This window comes from Eretmochelys imbricata, chromosome 14 (assembly GCF_965152235.1).
Source record: "Eretmochelys imbricata isolate rEreImb1 chromosome 14, rEreImb1.hap1, whole genome shotgun sequence".
In the NCBI taxonomy this organism is placed as follows: domain Eukaryota; kingdom Metazoa; phylum Chordata; order Testudines; family Cheloniidae; genus Eretmochelys; species Eretmochelys imbricata.
The window spans coordinates 29,092,619-29,106,705 of record NC_135585.1 but is presented as its reverse complement, the minus strand read 5'-3'; the positions used below and the strand labels follow the sequence as shown (position 1 = coordinate 29,106,705).

Sequence of the window (14,087 nt, the reverse complement as noted above, 5' to 3'; positions counted from 1 at the left end):
AAATTTTTAGGCATCATGAAAACAAGTTTTCATTGTTATGGATATCAGAGATTTTCCATGAAAATATATTCAACTGAAAACTTATTTTTCCTTTGAAATAAAGTAGAAATTGTCTGACTACTCCTACCTGGAAACTTAGCTTTTTGCCAGAGTGGGGAACATGAATATTGTCCAATAACACCATAATTTCCAACCCCATTCCCTCTATTGCAACCGTGTTTGTCTGTTTCAAAGGGGTAGCTGCAGGATGGTAAAACTGAGTAAGTAGCAAAGTTGGTCACCCAGAGAATGTGTTTTAAACATATTAACCTCTCTAAACTAAAGCCCTGAGAGTCGAAGCTCCCAGAGAAAGCCTGTCTCTCTTTATCCTACCCAAGGACAGGCAGGAGGTTGATGGAACTAGAACCCAGATCTCCACTTCTACCATCATAGCCTCTGTCCCACACTGCTGCCTGCTAAACAAAAATACTGTCAACATGTGCACAGAACATGCACATAGGAAGACACAATCCATCCCCAAAAGAGTTCACATTCAAAGTACACAAGACAGACAAAGGGAAGGGGAGGAAAGAGAGGCAGCGGTGACTGCTCCATGGTCACAAAGTGACAGAGGCAAGACTAGAACCGAAGTCTCCTGACTCACACAGCACAGAAATAAAGTCACAGAGGGGAACCACACAACCTAGGAGCAACTGAGCGATGCGACCAGCCCACCATCACCCAGCAATGGGAGTGCAGCTGGGATCTGGTGCCATAAATCAACGTGTAAGTAGGCATCAGGCGGTATGTGGGATGTTGGGGTGGAATCATCACAGAAAAGCTGCCATGCGGGAAGCTGGGTGATTCTGTGCTGTATTTCTCAGTTAAGTGGGAATCAGACTGTGCTGGCATTTTAGTATTTTAGTTGAGTTGGCCAAGTTGTGAGCCTGCTGTCTGTAGCAATAGGGGCATAATTTTGGCTCAAATTGTTGGATTTGGATTGTACTTTGTTCCATCTTTCATCCTGCATTTGATCAAGCCACATCCTCATCTTGGGCCAGACCCTCAGATGGTGTAAACTGACCCAGCTCGAGTGACTTTAAGGGAGCGATGCCAATTTACACTCCTATCATAACGCACCAGAGTAGTGCCCTGGTTGTGAGCGATGAGGAGCCCTCACTACTCCAGACAATGGAAGTGACAAGTGCTGTGCACCTTTGACATTCACACCATGAGATATCATGGAGAGGGGAATCAGAGTCATTCCCTCTCTCGCTATAACCCTGACCATTGCTCTTGTCCTTCCCTCCACAGCCATCACACAATGAACTAAGAAAGAAAATTTCCAACCAAACCACCGTGACCGAGTTCCTTCTCCTGGGATTCTCTGATGTTCGAGAGCTGCAGATTTTGCACTTCATGGTGTTTCTAGTGCTTTACCTGGCAGCCCTGACAGGAAATCTTCTCATCATCATAGCCATAGCTCTTGACTACCACCTTCACACCCCCATGTACTTCTTCCTCATGAGTTTGTCCATCCTAGACCTCGGCTCCATCTCTGTCACCATCCCCAAATCTATGGCCAATTCCCTTCTGAACACTAGGTCCATTTCCTATTCTGGATGTGTCACCCAAGTCTTTTTCTTCATCTTCTTTACTGAAACCGACTTTGTCTTACTCACCATCATGGCATACGATCGATACGTCGCCATCTGCAAACCACTGCACTATGAGACTATAATGAACAGGAGAGCTTGTGTCCAAATGGCAGCCAGTGCCTGGATCAGTGTAATTCTCTATTCTTCATTGTACACCGGGTACACGTTTTCGATAACCTTCTGTGGAGGCAACATGGTGGATCAGTTCTTCTGTGAAATCCCCCAGCTACTCAAGCTCGCCTGCTCTAACTCGTACTTCAGTGAAGTTGGGGTTATTGCATTTGGTGTGTGTTTAACCCTAAGTTGTTTTGTTTTTATAATTGTGACATATGTTCAGATCTTGACCACGGTATTGAGAATCCCCTCTGAGCAGGGCCGACATAAAACCTTCTCCACATGCCTTCCTCACCTCATTGTAATTTCCATATTTCTTTCCACTGCTGTCTTTGCCTACATGAAACCCATCTCCAGCTCTCCGTCAGCTCTGGATCTCGTGGTGGCTGTTCTCTATTCCGTGCTGCCGCCAGTGATGAATCCAATCATCTACAGCATGAGGAACAAGGAAATCAAAGCTTCCCTGAGGAAACTGACTGGGTGGAGGTTATTCAACAAAAATAAAATGTCTGCATTTCTCTGATGAACATGGTTTTACCTGTTTTTTTTACAAATACAATCAACTGATGACATTATTGTCCCCATAAGAATATGGTGTGTGATTTTTTTTTTTTCAAAATGCTGTCTGTATAGTGGTAAATCCACACTAACTCCTCTAAGTCAGTGGAGTTCTTCTAGGTTTATAGCAGTATAAGTAAGATGAAAATCTATCTATCTCATGCTTTTATACTGCCACCCCTCACCATGTTATCTGAATATCTTCCACATAAAATCAGTAGCCATTAGAAAGTACCCATTGGACTTCATGGAGTCTCTGGTTCTTCTCCTTTTTGGGGGTCAAAACTTTGCTTGGGGTATGATGGCTTTTAGGTTTCTGTTTGCTGATGTGACAGAGTGGGATATGGCAGCATCAGATCATGAACTCTGTGTTTTGCTATCTGGGTAAATATTGACATGGTGACTGCAGAAGTCTGGGCTTGCTCAATAGCCGTCTATCGTTCTTTGTTCATGGCAGCTCTCCTCCTACCTGAGAAAGGTGCCTGTTAATTTGCTGAAGGACTATCACTCAGAGAAATCAAGACTGAAGTCTGGGGCCTTTGATTTTTGTTGCCTTTCACCTACAGGCCCTGCTGCATGGAACAAGTCTTTTGCTGTATAGGGAGTCTGCAAGTGATGGGGGGGAGGGGGAGAGCATGGCTGGTGGGTCTGGAAGTCTTAATTTTAGCATATGACAAAGAGACAGGGGACCTATTTAAGTGCAGAGTCCTACCCTGTGTCAGGTGCCAGCCATAATCCCATGTAAGAAGGATTTGCAGGAGTTCGTTCTGTCTAATCTAATCTATCCATCTATCGTAGGATTTCACACTGTCACCCATCACCATGCTATCTGAGCACCTTCCACATAAAATCAGGAGCCATAGCAAAGCCCCTAGTAGACCGTGAGGAGCCAGAGACTCCATTCCTTTTTTTGTTCTTCCCCTCAGGGTAAAAAATATGATTGTGGTATCAGTGCAGTTGTTTGGTTCTTGCTTCTTTCTCAGATTTTTTAAATTTTATTTTTGGGGTTTTTTTTGTTTTTTTTTTACTGGTGGATTGATTTGTTTCTTTATGAGGTGGGAGTGCCTGGGGACAGGAGCACTGGAAGCTCCCTAGAAGTGGGGGGGCCACCGACACCTGAACCAAGGCCCCACCCCCATACGGCCTCTTCCCCCGAGGACCCACCCTCGTGCCGCCTCTTCCCCCCAAGACCCTTCCCCACGCTTGCTCCTCTCTGCCCCCTCCCCACCATCGCTCACCCTTAAGGCCAGTAAAAAGTGGAGAACATAGCCCTCCCACTTTTAAAAGTGATGGGGCCATGGCCCCCTGCCCCTCCACCCCCATCTCCATTCTGGTTCCTCTGCCTGGGGAGATGCTGAGTGTTTGGGTAGACAGTGTTGTCAGTGTTTTCTCATTTATTGGGCGTGCCCGTATGTCATCTCCTTGATGGGGTTTTCCAAGCAACGGGTGAAGTAACATCTGTACTGGCCCAATTTCTGTTGTTGGGAGAGACAAATTTCCAAGCTTACACAGAGCTCTTCTTCAGGTCTGGGGAAGGTGTTCAGAATGTCACAGCTAAATACAAGTTTCAGAGCGGTAGCCGTGTTAGTCTGTATCAGCACGTTTTAAATTTTCATCCAGATTTGGGATAAAAATCAATTTCAAACTATTGGAATTTCCTCTACAATGAAAATTCCAACCAGCTCCAATTATGGCTGGGACTTCCAAAGATGCCAAAGGGACATAGGTGAACAAATTCTATTAAAACTCTCTCAGGATCCTTTGTTAAACCCAGCCTACGTCTTTACCTCCTTTGAAATCCCCAGCCTTAATAAGTAAAACACTTTCCAAAAGGTAGGGGGATACAAAGGTAAAAGTTAAAGTTTATTTACACTCCGATGATAAGACTGGTCTAGATACAAATATACAAAAATACAAATAAGTCAGGCATCAAGGGCAAGATATGTAAAGGTATTTAGGAACCTAGTGGGATTCTCAAAAGCATCTAGGTGTCTATCACCCATTAAAATGAACAGTTCCTATCAACAGTTATGTTTTGAGAACAAACAGTTAGCCAGTTTTTAATCAATTTACTATTGTTTTTGTGTAGTGTTATTTTTAAATAGTGTGATGTTACCCTGAATCAAACCTTTAGAAAAATGCAAGTCTATTACATCAACACCATTGCCTTTAACAATCAGAAATGTCACAGTCAAATCAAGTTCATTTGAGAAAAAAGATTCTGTGAAAACATATTGATCACCATTAATTGAACTTCTTTCTCCCTTGTAATTCCTTTTTGTTGAAAAATGACCATTTTCAAAAATGAAAATTTTTGTAAAGAACTGTTGATTTAGTGATTTTTTTACCACATTTAAATGGAAAACTTTATAAAAAAACTTGATTGAATTGTTTCCATTTACCAACATGTAGGACCCCCAAACTTAGAACCCTTAAAAAGGGAAATAAATTTGATTTTTTGAAATTCTTCACTAATAAAAAAAAAATCCACCATCGTTGTTCATCATTCTTTATTTCCTGCATGTTGTTCTTTAGTCTGCTGTTTAATAATTTTTCAGCTATTGAACCAAGGAACAGACACAATGTCGTGTGAGTTGGCCAACCAGTCATACATCACAGATAATGAAAATTCTGGAGTTGCTACAAATTTAAACTTAGGACAAACTTCTGAGTGCAGATTCAGTGTCACTAAGGTCTTGATCCTGCACACGCTTTATGCACAAGCTTTCTTTCCTAGTGTGAGTAGTCCCATTAGAGTCAAGTGGACTACTCAAAATAATATAATTTAGCACTTGAGTAAGGATCTCAGGATGGGGGCCTAAATGTGAATTGCTAAAAGTAATGTCTACATAGGGCCTGATCGAAAGGCCATTTAATTCAGTTGAAAGATGTTCATTCATGCCAATGGGACCTCTCGAGAGATTTTAAGGGACAGATTTTCAAAAGTATTTGTAGCTACCACTGAAATCAATGGGATTTTGGTGCCTCATCTGCTGAAGTGCTTTGGAAAAGCCCACTAAACAACTATCTGCATCTTTAGACACCTAAATATCTTCGAAAATATGCCCCTTAGGAGCTCACGTCCAGTAGATTTTCAATAAAAATTAGGCTCCTAGAAACCACATCTTTCATGGTGTTTAGGGGCCTATCTGAATCTTTAGGTGCCTAAATTCCTTTGCAAATCTGGCCCTTAGGCACTTCTGAACATTTTACCCAAATACAAAAATTGTAAATGTAAAACTGGAACCAGGATTAAAAGAACAACAACAAGGACGGTTACTACCAAAAGGAACATGAGCACAGGCTGAGAATCAGACCCAGTAACATCTAAGCCATTCAAAAACAACTTCATGGCCCACTGAATACCTTCCATAAAGTCTCCTTCACCTCTTTGTTTCTCAGACTGTCAATGAAGAGGTTGAACAGCGGAGTTACAATAGTATTCAAAGTGTTGACAGTCTTGTTCATGTCCAAGGCATTCTGTCTGGAAGGCCTGACATACAGGAAGATGGTGGAGCTGTACCATATAATCACAAGAGTGAGAGGGGAAGAGCAAGTGGAAAAGGCCTTTTGCTGGCCTTGGGCTGACGGGATTCTCAGTATGGTGGAGAGGGTGTAAATGTAGGAGACCAGAGTTATTGAACATAATCCCAGGATGACGATGATTGAGATGATAAAAGCTGCCATCTCAATCATGTAGGTGTCTGGGCAGGAGAGAATGATGAAGGAATCTATGCTGCAGAAGAAACAAGTAATGACATTCGTGCCACAGAAGGACAATCTAACTCTCAGGGATTCTGGGATAGAAATAGCCAGGAAACTACACACCCAGGAGCCAAGGGCCAGCTGAGCAGAGAAGGTGCTGTTCATGATGGTGCTATAGTGCAATGGGTAGCAAATAGCGAGATAGCAGTCATAGGCCATGGCGGACAAGAGGAAATATTCTGTGCAGCCCAGGGAGAAAATGAAGTCCATCTGCAGGATGCAGCTACTAAAGGGGATGGTTCTGCTTTTCCCCAGGAAAATCGCAATGGTCTTGGGAACACAGGCTGTGGTGTATCATATCTCCAGCAAGGAGAGGTAGCAAAGGAAGAAGTACATGGTGGTGCGGAGTTGATGGCTGGCCCTCACTAGGACTAGGATGGCAACATTTCCTGCAACTGTCAGGACATACATCATGGTAAACACCACAGAAAGAGAGATCTGCAAATATTGACTACGGGGGAAGCCCAGAAGGATAAATTCCTATATCCTGGAGTAGATTTCCTTCTCTATTCCAGTCACAGGCTCCATCTGTCAAGATACAAAAGATCATAATTCAGGAGAAGCTTTGTTACATGGATTGTTAGACATCACAGGTACAATTTTCAAGGGTGCCTGTCAAGATTCCTTTCCCACTCTGAACTCTAGGGTACAGATGTGGGGACCTGCATGAAAGATCCCCTAAGCTTATTCTTACAAGCTGAGGTTAAAAAAATTCCACAAGGTACAAACTTTGCCTTGTCCTTGAACCCTATGCTGCCACCACCAAGCGTGTTACACAAACTACAGGGAAAGAGCCCACTTGGAGACTTCTTCCCCCAAAGTATCCCCCCAAGCCCTACACCCCCTTTCCTGGGAAAGGCTTGATCAAATCCTCACCAATTTGTACAGGTGAACACAGAGCCAAACCCTTGGAACTTAAGAACAATGAAAAAGCAATCAGGTTCGGTTCTTAAAAGAAGAATTTTAATGAAAAAAAAGGTAAAAGAATCACCTCTGTAAAATCAGGATTGTAAATACCTTACAGGGTAATCAGATTCAAAACATAGAGCATCCCTCTAGGCAAAACCTTAAGTTACAAAAAGACACAAAACCAGGAATATACATTCCATTCAGCACAGCCTATTTTACCAGCAATTAAACAAAAGGAAATCTGACGCATTTCTAGCTAGAGTACTGAGTAACTTTTTACAGGAGTTCTGAGCTGCATTCCTGATCTGTTCCCAGCAAAAGCATCACACAGACAGACAGACAGACCCTTTGTTCCTCCCCCTCCAGCTTTGAAAGTATCTTGTCTCCTCATTGGTCATTTTGGTCAGGTGCCAGCGAGGTTATCTTAACTTCTTAGCCCTTTACAGGTGAAAGGGTTTTGCCTCTGTCCAAGAGGGATTTTATAGCACTGTATGCAGAAAGGTGGTTACCCTTCCCTTTATATTTATGACAGTGCTTAAATGATATAGAAGCCTAAATCCCATTACAAAATCATGTAAGTTGCTTAGGAGCCTAAGAGCTAGAGTTTCAAAAGTGTTTAGATGTCAATGGTGCAGACTGACAAAAATGCTTAAGCAGGTTAGGCACCTAATCTGGTTAGGGGTTTTTGAAAATCCCGCTGAGCATCTATCTGAAGCTTTAGACATCTTCATACTTTTGAAAATCTGGCTCTGAAAGATTAAAGCTCTTTTGAAAATTGGATGTAGGCTCTCAAGTCACCCAGGGCCAGATTTTAAATGGTATTTAGGCATGTAGTGGGATTTTCAAAAACACCAAGGCACCTAAAGTCATTGGTTTCATTGATTCATAGATTCCAAAGCCAGAAGGGACCATTGTGATCATCTAGTCTGACTTTCTGTATAACACAGGACATAGATCTTCTCCAAAATAATTTGTAGAGCAGATCTTTTAGAAAAACATCCAATCTTGATTGAAAAATTCTCAGTGATGGAGAATCCACCATGACCGTTAGTAAATTGCTCCAAAACTTAATTACTCTCACTGTATGCCTTATTTCCTGTCTGATTTTGCCTAGCTTAAACTTCCAGCCATTGTATGGTGTTATCCCTTTCTATGCTAGACTGAAGAGACCATGAAGGAATTTATAGACTGTGGTTTATTCACCCATTAACCTTCTTTTTGTTAAGCTAAATAGATTGAGCTCCTTGGGTCTGTCACTATAAGGCGTGCTTCCTAAACTTTTAATCATTCTCATGGCTCTTCTCTGAACCCTCTCCAATTGATCAACATCCTTTTTGAATTGTTGACACGAGAACTGGACGTAGTCTTTTTCCTCTTTATGCATCCAAGAATTGCATTAGTCCTTTTGGCACAGCATCACACTGGGAGCTCATGTTCAGCTGATTATCCACCATGACCGCCAAATCTTTTTCAGAATCACTGTTTCCCACAATAGAGTTCCACATCCTGCAAGTATGTCCTACATGCTTTGTTCCTAGATGTAGACATTCACATTTAGCCATAGTAAAATCATACTGTTTGCTTGCGCCCAGCTTACCAAGCGATCCAGATCGCTCTGTAACCCTGTCCTCTTCATTATTAACTACTTCCTCATTTTTGTGTCATTTGCAAACTTTATCAGTGATGAGTTGATGTCATCTTCCATGTCATGAAAAAATGTTAAATAGAGTTAGGATATGAACAGAACCCTCTTGGACCCCACTGGAAACATACCTGTTCCAAGACAATTCCCTTTAACAATTACATTTTGAGACCTAACCGTGAGCCAGCTTTTAGTCCATGTATTGTGTGCCATGTTATTTTTGTATCCTTCTAGTTGTTTAGTCAAAATGTCATGCAGCACCAAGTCAGATGCCATAGAGAAGTCTATTATATCAGCACTATTGCCTTTATCAATCACAATTGTAATGTCATCAAAAATGATACCAAGTTAGTTTGACAGGATCTATTTACCATAAACCCATGTTAAATGACATTAATTATATTACTTTATTTCTTTATTAATTGAGTCCCTTATCAGTGTAATGATGCTGGTTCTGGCGGGACCCAACAGAGAGTGCCCATTCAGGACAAATTGCTTCAAGCAGGGCAGTTACAGCCCAAGGCTGGGGTTTCTGTGCACACCAACGCAAACCAAACCAGCCAGACAGAGAAGACTTTGCTTTTACCCCACTGGCTAACCACAAGTCACACAAGCAATTCCCTTAGACACCCCAGTTTCCCAGTATCACCACCAGTGCCACTCGTTATGGGGACAAATGGTGATGAAAACCAATAGCCCAGTAAAAGAAAAAAGGTTCTCTCCATCCCAAAGGACCAAGCCTCAAACCCAGGTCAATATACAAATCAGATCTGACCCACAAATCACGCAGTTGCCAATCCTTTAGAATCTAAAATCTAAAGGTTTATTCATAAAAAGAAAAGATATAGACGAGAGCTAGAATTGGTTCAATGGAATCAATGACATACAGTGATGGCAAAGTTCTTGGTTCAGGCTTGCAGCAGTGAGAGAATAAACTGCAGGTTCAAATCAAGTCTCAGGAGAACATCCACAGCTGGGATGGATCTTTCAGTCCTTGGTTCAAAGCTTCAGTGTAGCAAAGTCCCTCCAGAGGGATGAAGCAGGACTGAAGACAAGATGGAGGAGCTGCAGCAGCTTTTTATAGTCTCTTGCCATGTGGTCTTTCTTTCTTTGTGCCAAAGACAAGCTGTCCATCACCTGGCCTGGAAACACCTGAGAGTTCTGTCCATAGGCAGGTCCGTGCATACCTTGCTGAGTCCCAAGGCTTGTCTGCCTTCTCTCAATGTGTCAAGTGTATATCTGGTGGTCCTTAATGGGCCACCAAGCAGGCTAGGCAGAGCTGACACCAGCTTGCCTGGGGTGTCACGGAGAAGCGTAGTATAAGTTTGAAATACAGACAGTATAGAGCCAATATTCATAACTTTAACAACAAAAATAATACACACAAATAGACAGCATAATCAGCACCAGCAAACCATAACCTTGTTTTGACACCTTATTTGACTCCCTTTATACAAGATTTGGTGCCACTACAGGACTTTGGTTGCAACAGTGATCTATACGGTCCCAGCTTATGTCAATAACCTCACAATCAGCCACTCCGTTATCTTGCCTGACAGGCCTATAATTACCTTGGTCCTCCCATTTACCCTTTTTCAATATTGGCACAACATTAGCTTTCTTCCAGTGTTTCAACAGTAAAGGCCCAGTGAGCTCCTCAGCTAGCATTTTTTACACTCCTGGATGCGGGTTATCTGGATCTGCTGATTTAAAAATGTCTAACTTTAGTAGCTTCTGTTTAACATCCTCCTGAGGAACTAGTGGGTTTGAGTGGGTGTTAGCCACCTCGATGCTTTTGAAAATCCCACTAGGTGCCTAAATACCTTTAAAAATCTGGCCCTTAGCTGCTGTGGAAAATTTTACCCCACCCCACACAGTGACCAAATTCATTTGGTCCACAGATTTTCTAACATCTGGAGAAATAAACGATACTTTGTATTGAATTCTGTTCTTCTCAGTCCTCCTGATGAGAAACAATCTCATCATCCATGGCAGTGGACACTTCATTCTGTATGCAAATAGCAGCAATAGGGAAATCCAGGACTCAGAGGGTAAAAACCAACACACCGAATCAGTTTTCCATCTCCACCCCAGTCTTGAATTCTGTAGGTTACAAGAGATGCTCAATGCATTAAAATGCATTATTGGATGTTCCTTGAATGTTCAAGTCAGAATCCTAGTGCCTGAATAATTATTACCACCTCCCCATCTCCCTAAGCCTCAATCAGCTACAACTTACAACTAGAGTTTGTCAAGAAAAAGGGCAAGGGAAGGGAAGGGGATCCTGATCATTTCATCATTTTTCCCATTGACATTGGAAATGTTGATGGCACTTTTGATCTACTACTTGTTCATTCAATCTTCATCCAGTGCTATTCCTTGTCAAAAGTCCCTCCATGCTCTTAGCTGGGATTTTCAAAGGGGCTTAAGAGACTTTGGTACCCAATACCCATTGAACTCCATTAGGTTATGGACACACGGCATGTAGAATTTCCCTTGATTCTGGATGTCCATATTTAAGGGATGATCTTGACTTGCACTCTGGAGAATCACTGATATGCAAATCCCATTTTAACAGATCTGCGGAATTTAGCATGAAGAAAAATAGGAAGAAAAATATCCCAGTTTCCCTGAAAATTTCCTTTCTTCTAATATTAAGGTAAATGGGTCAGTCTTGTCCTCTGCTATTTTCTCCTTCATGAATCTCTGCTGTGCTCTGCGGCAGGCAGGACTTGTCTTTGTTCCTCAAAGGCTCTACGATGAACATTTTACATTGGTATATTCCAAGGCAGAGAATCCTAATCTCTAGTTCCAGCACAACATTGCCAAACTTGAACTCCTAATCTTTTCTCCTAGATCCTCCCTCATTTTCCATTCTCCAGCTCATTTCAGAACTCAGCTACCCTTCCCAATACACACCTTTGGAACGCTGGGGTTATTTATGTGTCTTCTTCTGAGTCCAGGACCATGATTTTTGTCTTTGGTGAAGATTTTCAGAGGCAAAGAGGGCAATTCCATGGCCCAACTCCCATTGAAAATCCTTTGACAATCTCCCCATTTGTATCGAACATTAAAACTGATTTTACATGTAACCCTTCTGCCCGCCAGAGTTGGCAGCAACAAGGGCCGGGTTCAGTATCTAGGGGTTCCATTCCAATAACACAATGCAAACCGGCTCGAGTCCCAACCCAGTGACCTGGGACAAATATATACCACCCCCGCTGGGCGCCTCCAAGAGGCAATACTTCCCCTCTCGCAAGCACAGAGTCTGAGTGTAGCAAAAGCCTTTTAATAACAGAGAGAAACAATGTGGCATTATGTTGGGGAAACACCACCAACAGGATTCATAACACAACCCATGAGCAAAAAAAACCCACCCCAAGCAAATTGGGGCATGCCCTTTTCCCTTTGGTTCTTGAGTCCAGCAACCCCAAATCACCCAAAGTCCCAAAAGTCCAATGCCCCAAAAGTCTCTGTCCCTGGTCAGGGCAGCCCCAGAGTTTGAAAGTTTATCTGCGGAGCTTTACCTCCCAACCTGGGTGGAAATGGGACGGGGGTAAGAGGCACCTTACATGATCTGAAGCTGACCGCCCCATAGCTCCATAGCAGCGCTCCGCTCCACCAGCCGCCCCACAAACTCCTTCACACAGCTGCGCTCCGCTCTGCCAGCCGCCCCACGAACTCCTTCGCTCAGCTCCATGGCCCACAAGCAGCTCCTGCCATCCACAAACTGCTCCGCGTCAAACTGCTTCACCAGCCGGTCCGCAAGGTACTCCAGCTGTCCCGCAAACTGCTCCACAGTATATCTTCAGGCTCCCCCACTACTTAACATAACACTCAGTGATTTCAGCTCTTAGGTGAATTCAGCTTGTAGTAGGGGAGCCCCAGTGCTGGTACACTATCAGCCCAAAAGGAGCTCAGCAGCCTATAACTACACTTCTAATGAAATCAAAATTAGCTCTGATATTCCACAGTGGAGACAGGAGGAAGTGCAATTAGCACGTAAGGCCCTCACCAAGGGGCCCATACCACCAAGTACTAATACTTGTCCCCAACCTCTCTCCATTCACACAGTTTTGGAACCCATGACCCTTGCCTAGCGAGTGCTACTTAGTTGATGGTGAATCCCTCCATCATAACAAAAGGCCACGTACAGTTCCAAGCACAGTTCCCATAATCATGGTAATAACAATTTATTCTTCCTGCCTCAATAACAGAGATACTGGGGATCCCACAGCAGCCAAAGTGACTTTGGGCAGCTATGGTCTCATTTTAGGCATGGTGGGTGTGCCTATGCAAATGAGATCGGCCCCTGAAGTTCTTTTCCACAACTTGCCACACCTCACCACCAGATGTCAGGGTGGAGCTCATCCTGACACTGCTTACATACATTTTGCCCAGGATCAAATTCTAACAACCAAGGGACAGACGTCATGGCTAGGCTTGGAAGGATTAGATTTTTATTGGTTAATGTTGGTAAATGTCGATTTCAACACACACACACACAAACTGATGAAAATGTATTTCCATCTATAATACTCAAAATTTACAAATAGGCAAAGTAAGAAAAATACTGCGGGAGAACTTATTAGAGTCAAAATCCAGTGATTTAGACTTTTGAATTCGGCTTACAAATGGATTAGTGAATGAATAGTGAAAACAGGTATGATCTGTTGAATTAAGGATATTTACTTTCTATAGTTTAACACGTGATGTTGACAATTTGTGTTTTAATGGTTTATAGAGCTTTCACTTTTTGAATCTCAGCGTTAACTATCATTTGTCTGACAGTCTCCCACGCCCCATCCCCATAATTTTGTACAACTAGGAACACTGAAATAAATAAAAAGTGGAGAAAATGCTTAAAAATAAACAGTGACAGTACCCATCAAAATTATAAAAAATAAAAATAAAATGCTGCCAAGCCTATCCATGACATATTAACATACAAGTGAGACCAGAACAAGAATTTCATACAGAATTATGTACCAGACAGTGCTTAATTGACAATGCTCTTTAAGTATAATCCCTAGCTTTTGTGCAATGCTTTTCATTAGTAGATCTCAACGCATTTTACAACCGGAGTCAGGGTCATTGTCCCCATTTTACAAAAGAAGAAATTATAAACCATAATAAATGTATCTGATTTTGCAGTGCCGGACCTTAGAGGCACATCGCATGCTCAGCTGAGACGGAAATAAGACTTTGCCCTGAAGTATAAATGGTTGATTATCACTGTGCAATGGGATTTTCAAAGGAGTTCAAAGCAATTAAAAATTCAAATCTCATTGTGATTCAGTAGAATGTAAATGCCTGATTCCCACAGACTCTTTTAAAAATCGCACCCATCATGATTATCCTCCTTATGCTAATCTGAGCTAGTCTGGCGAAGATAATAATACTTTGTACTTATAAACCTCTTTACATCTTCAAATCAATGTCCAGTCCTAAGCTATTTTATT

At 42.4% G+C, this 14,087-nt stretch overlaps 1 protein-coding gene and 1 pseudogene across 1 annotated transcript; one reads left to right on the top strand and one right to left on the bottom strand.

The window, feature by feature from the left end:
* The first annotated feature begins 699 nt into the window (after nucleotides 1-699).
* LOC144274969 (olfactory receptor 14A16-like) lies at nucleotides 700-2,274 on the top strand. Its single transcript, XM_077834057.1, has 2 exons — nucleotides 700-765; nucleotides 1,294-2,274. Exons 1-2 carry the CDS (start codon nucleotides 700-702, stop codon nucleotides 2,272-2,274), a joined length of 1,047 nt encoding a protein of 348 aa, XP_077690183.1.
* A 3,383-nt stretch (nucleotides 2,275-5,657) lies between these two features.
* Nucleotides 5,658-13,720, bottom strand: LOC144274968 (olfactory receptor 6F1-like; annotated as a pseudogene).
* Nucleotides 13,721-14,087: the final 367 nt, after the last annotated feature.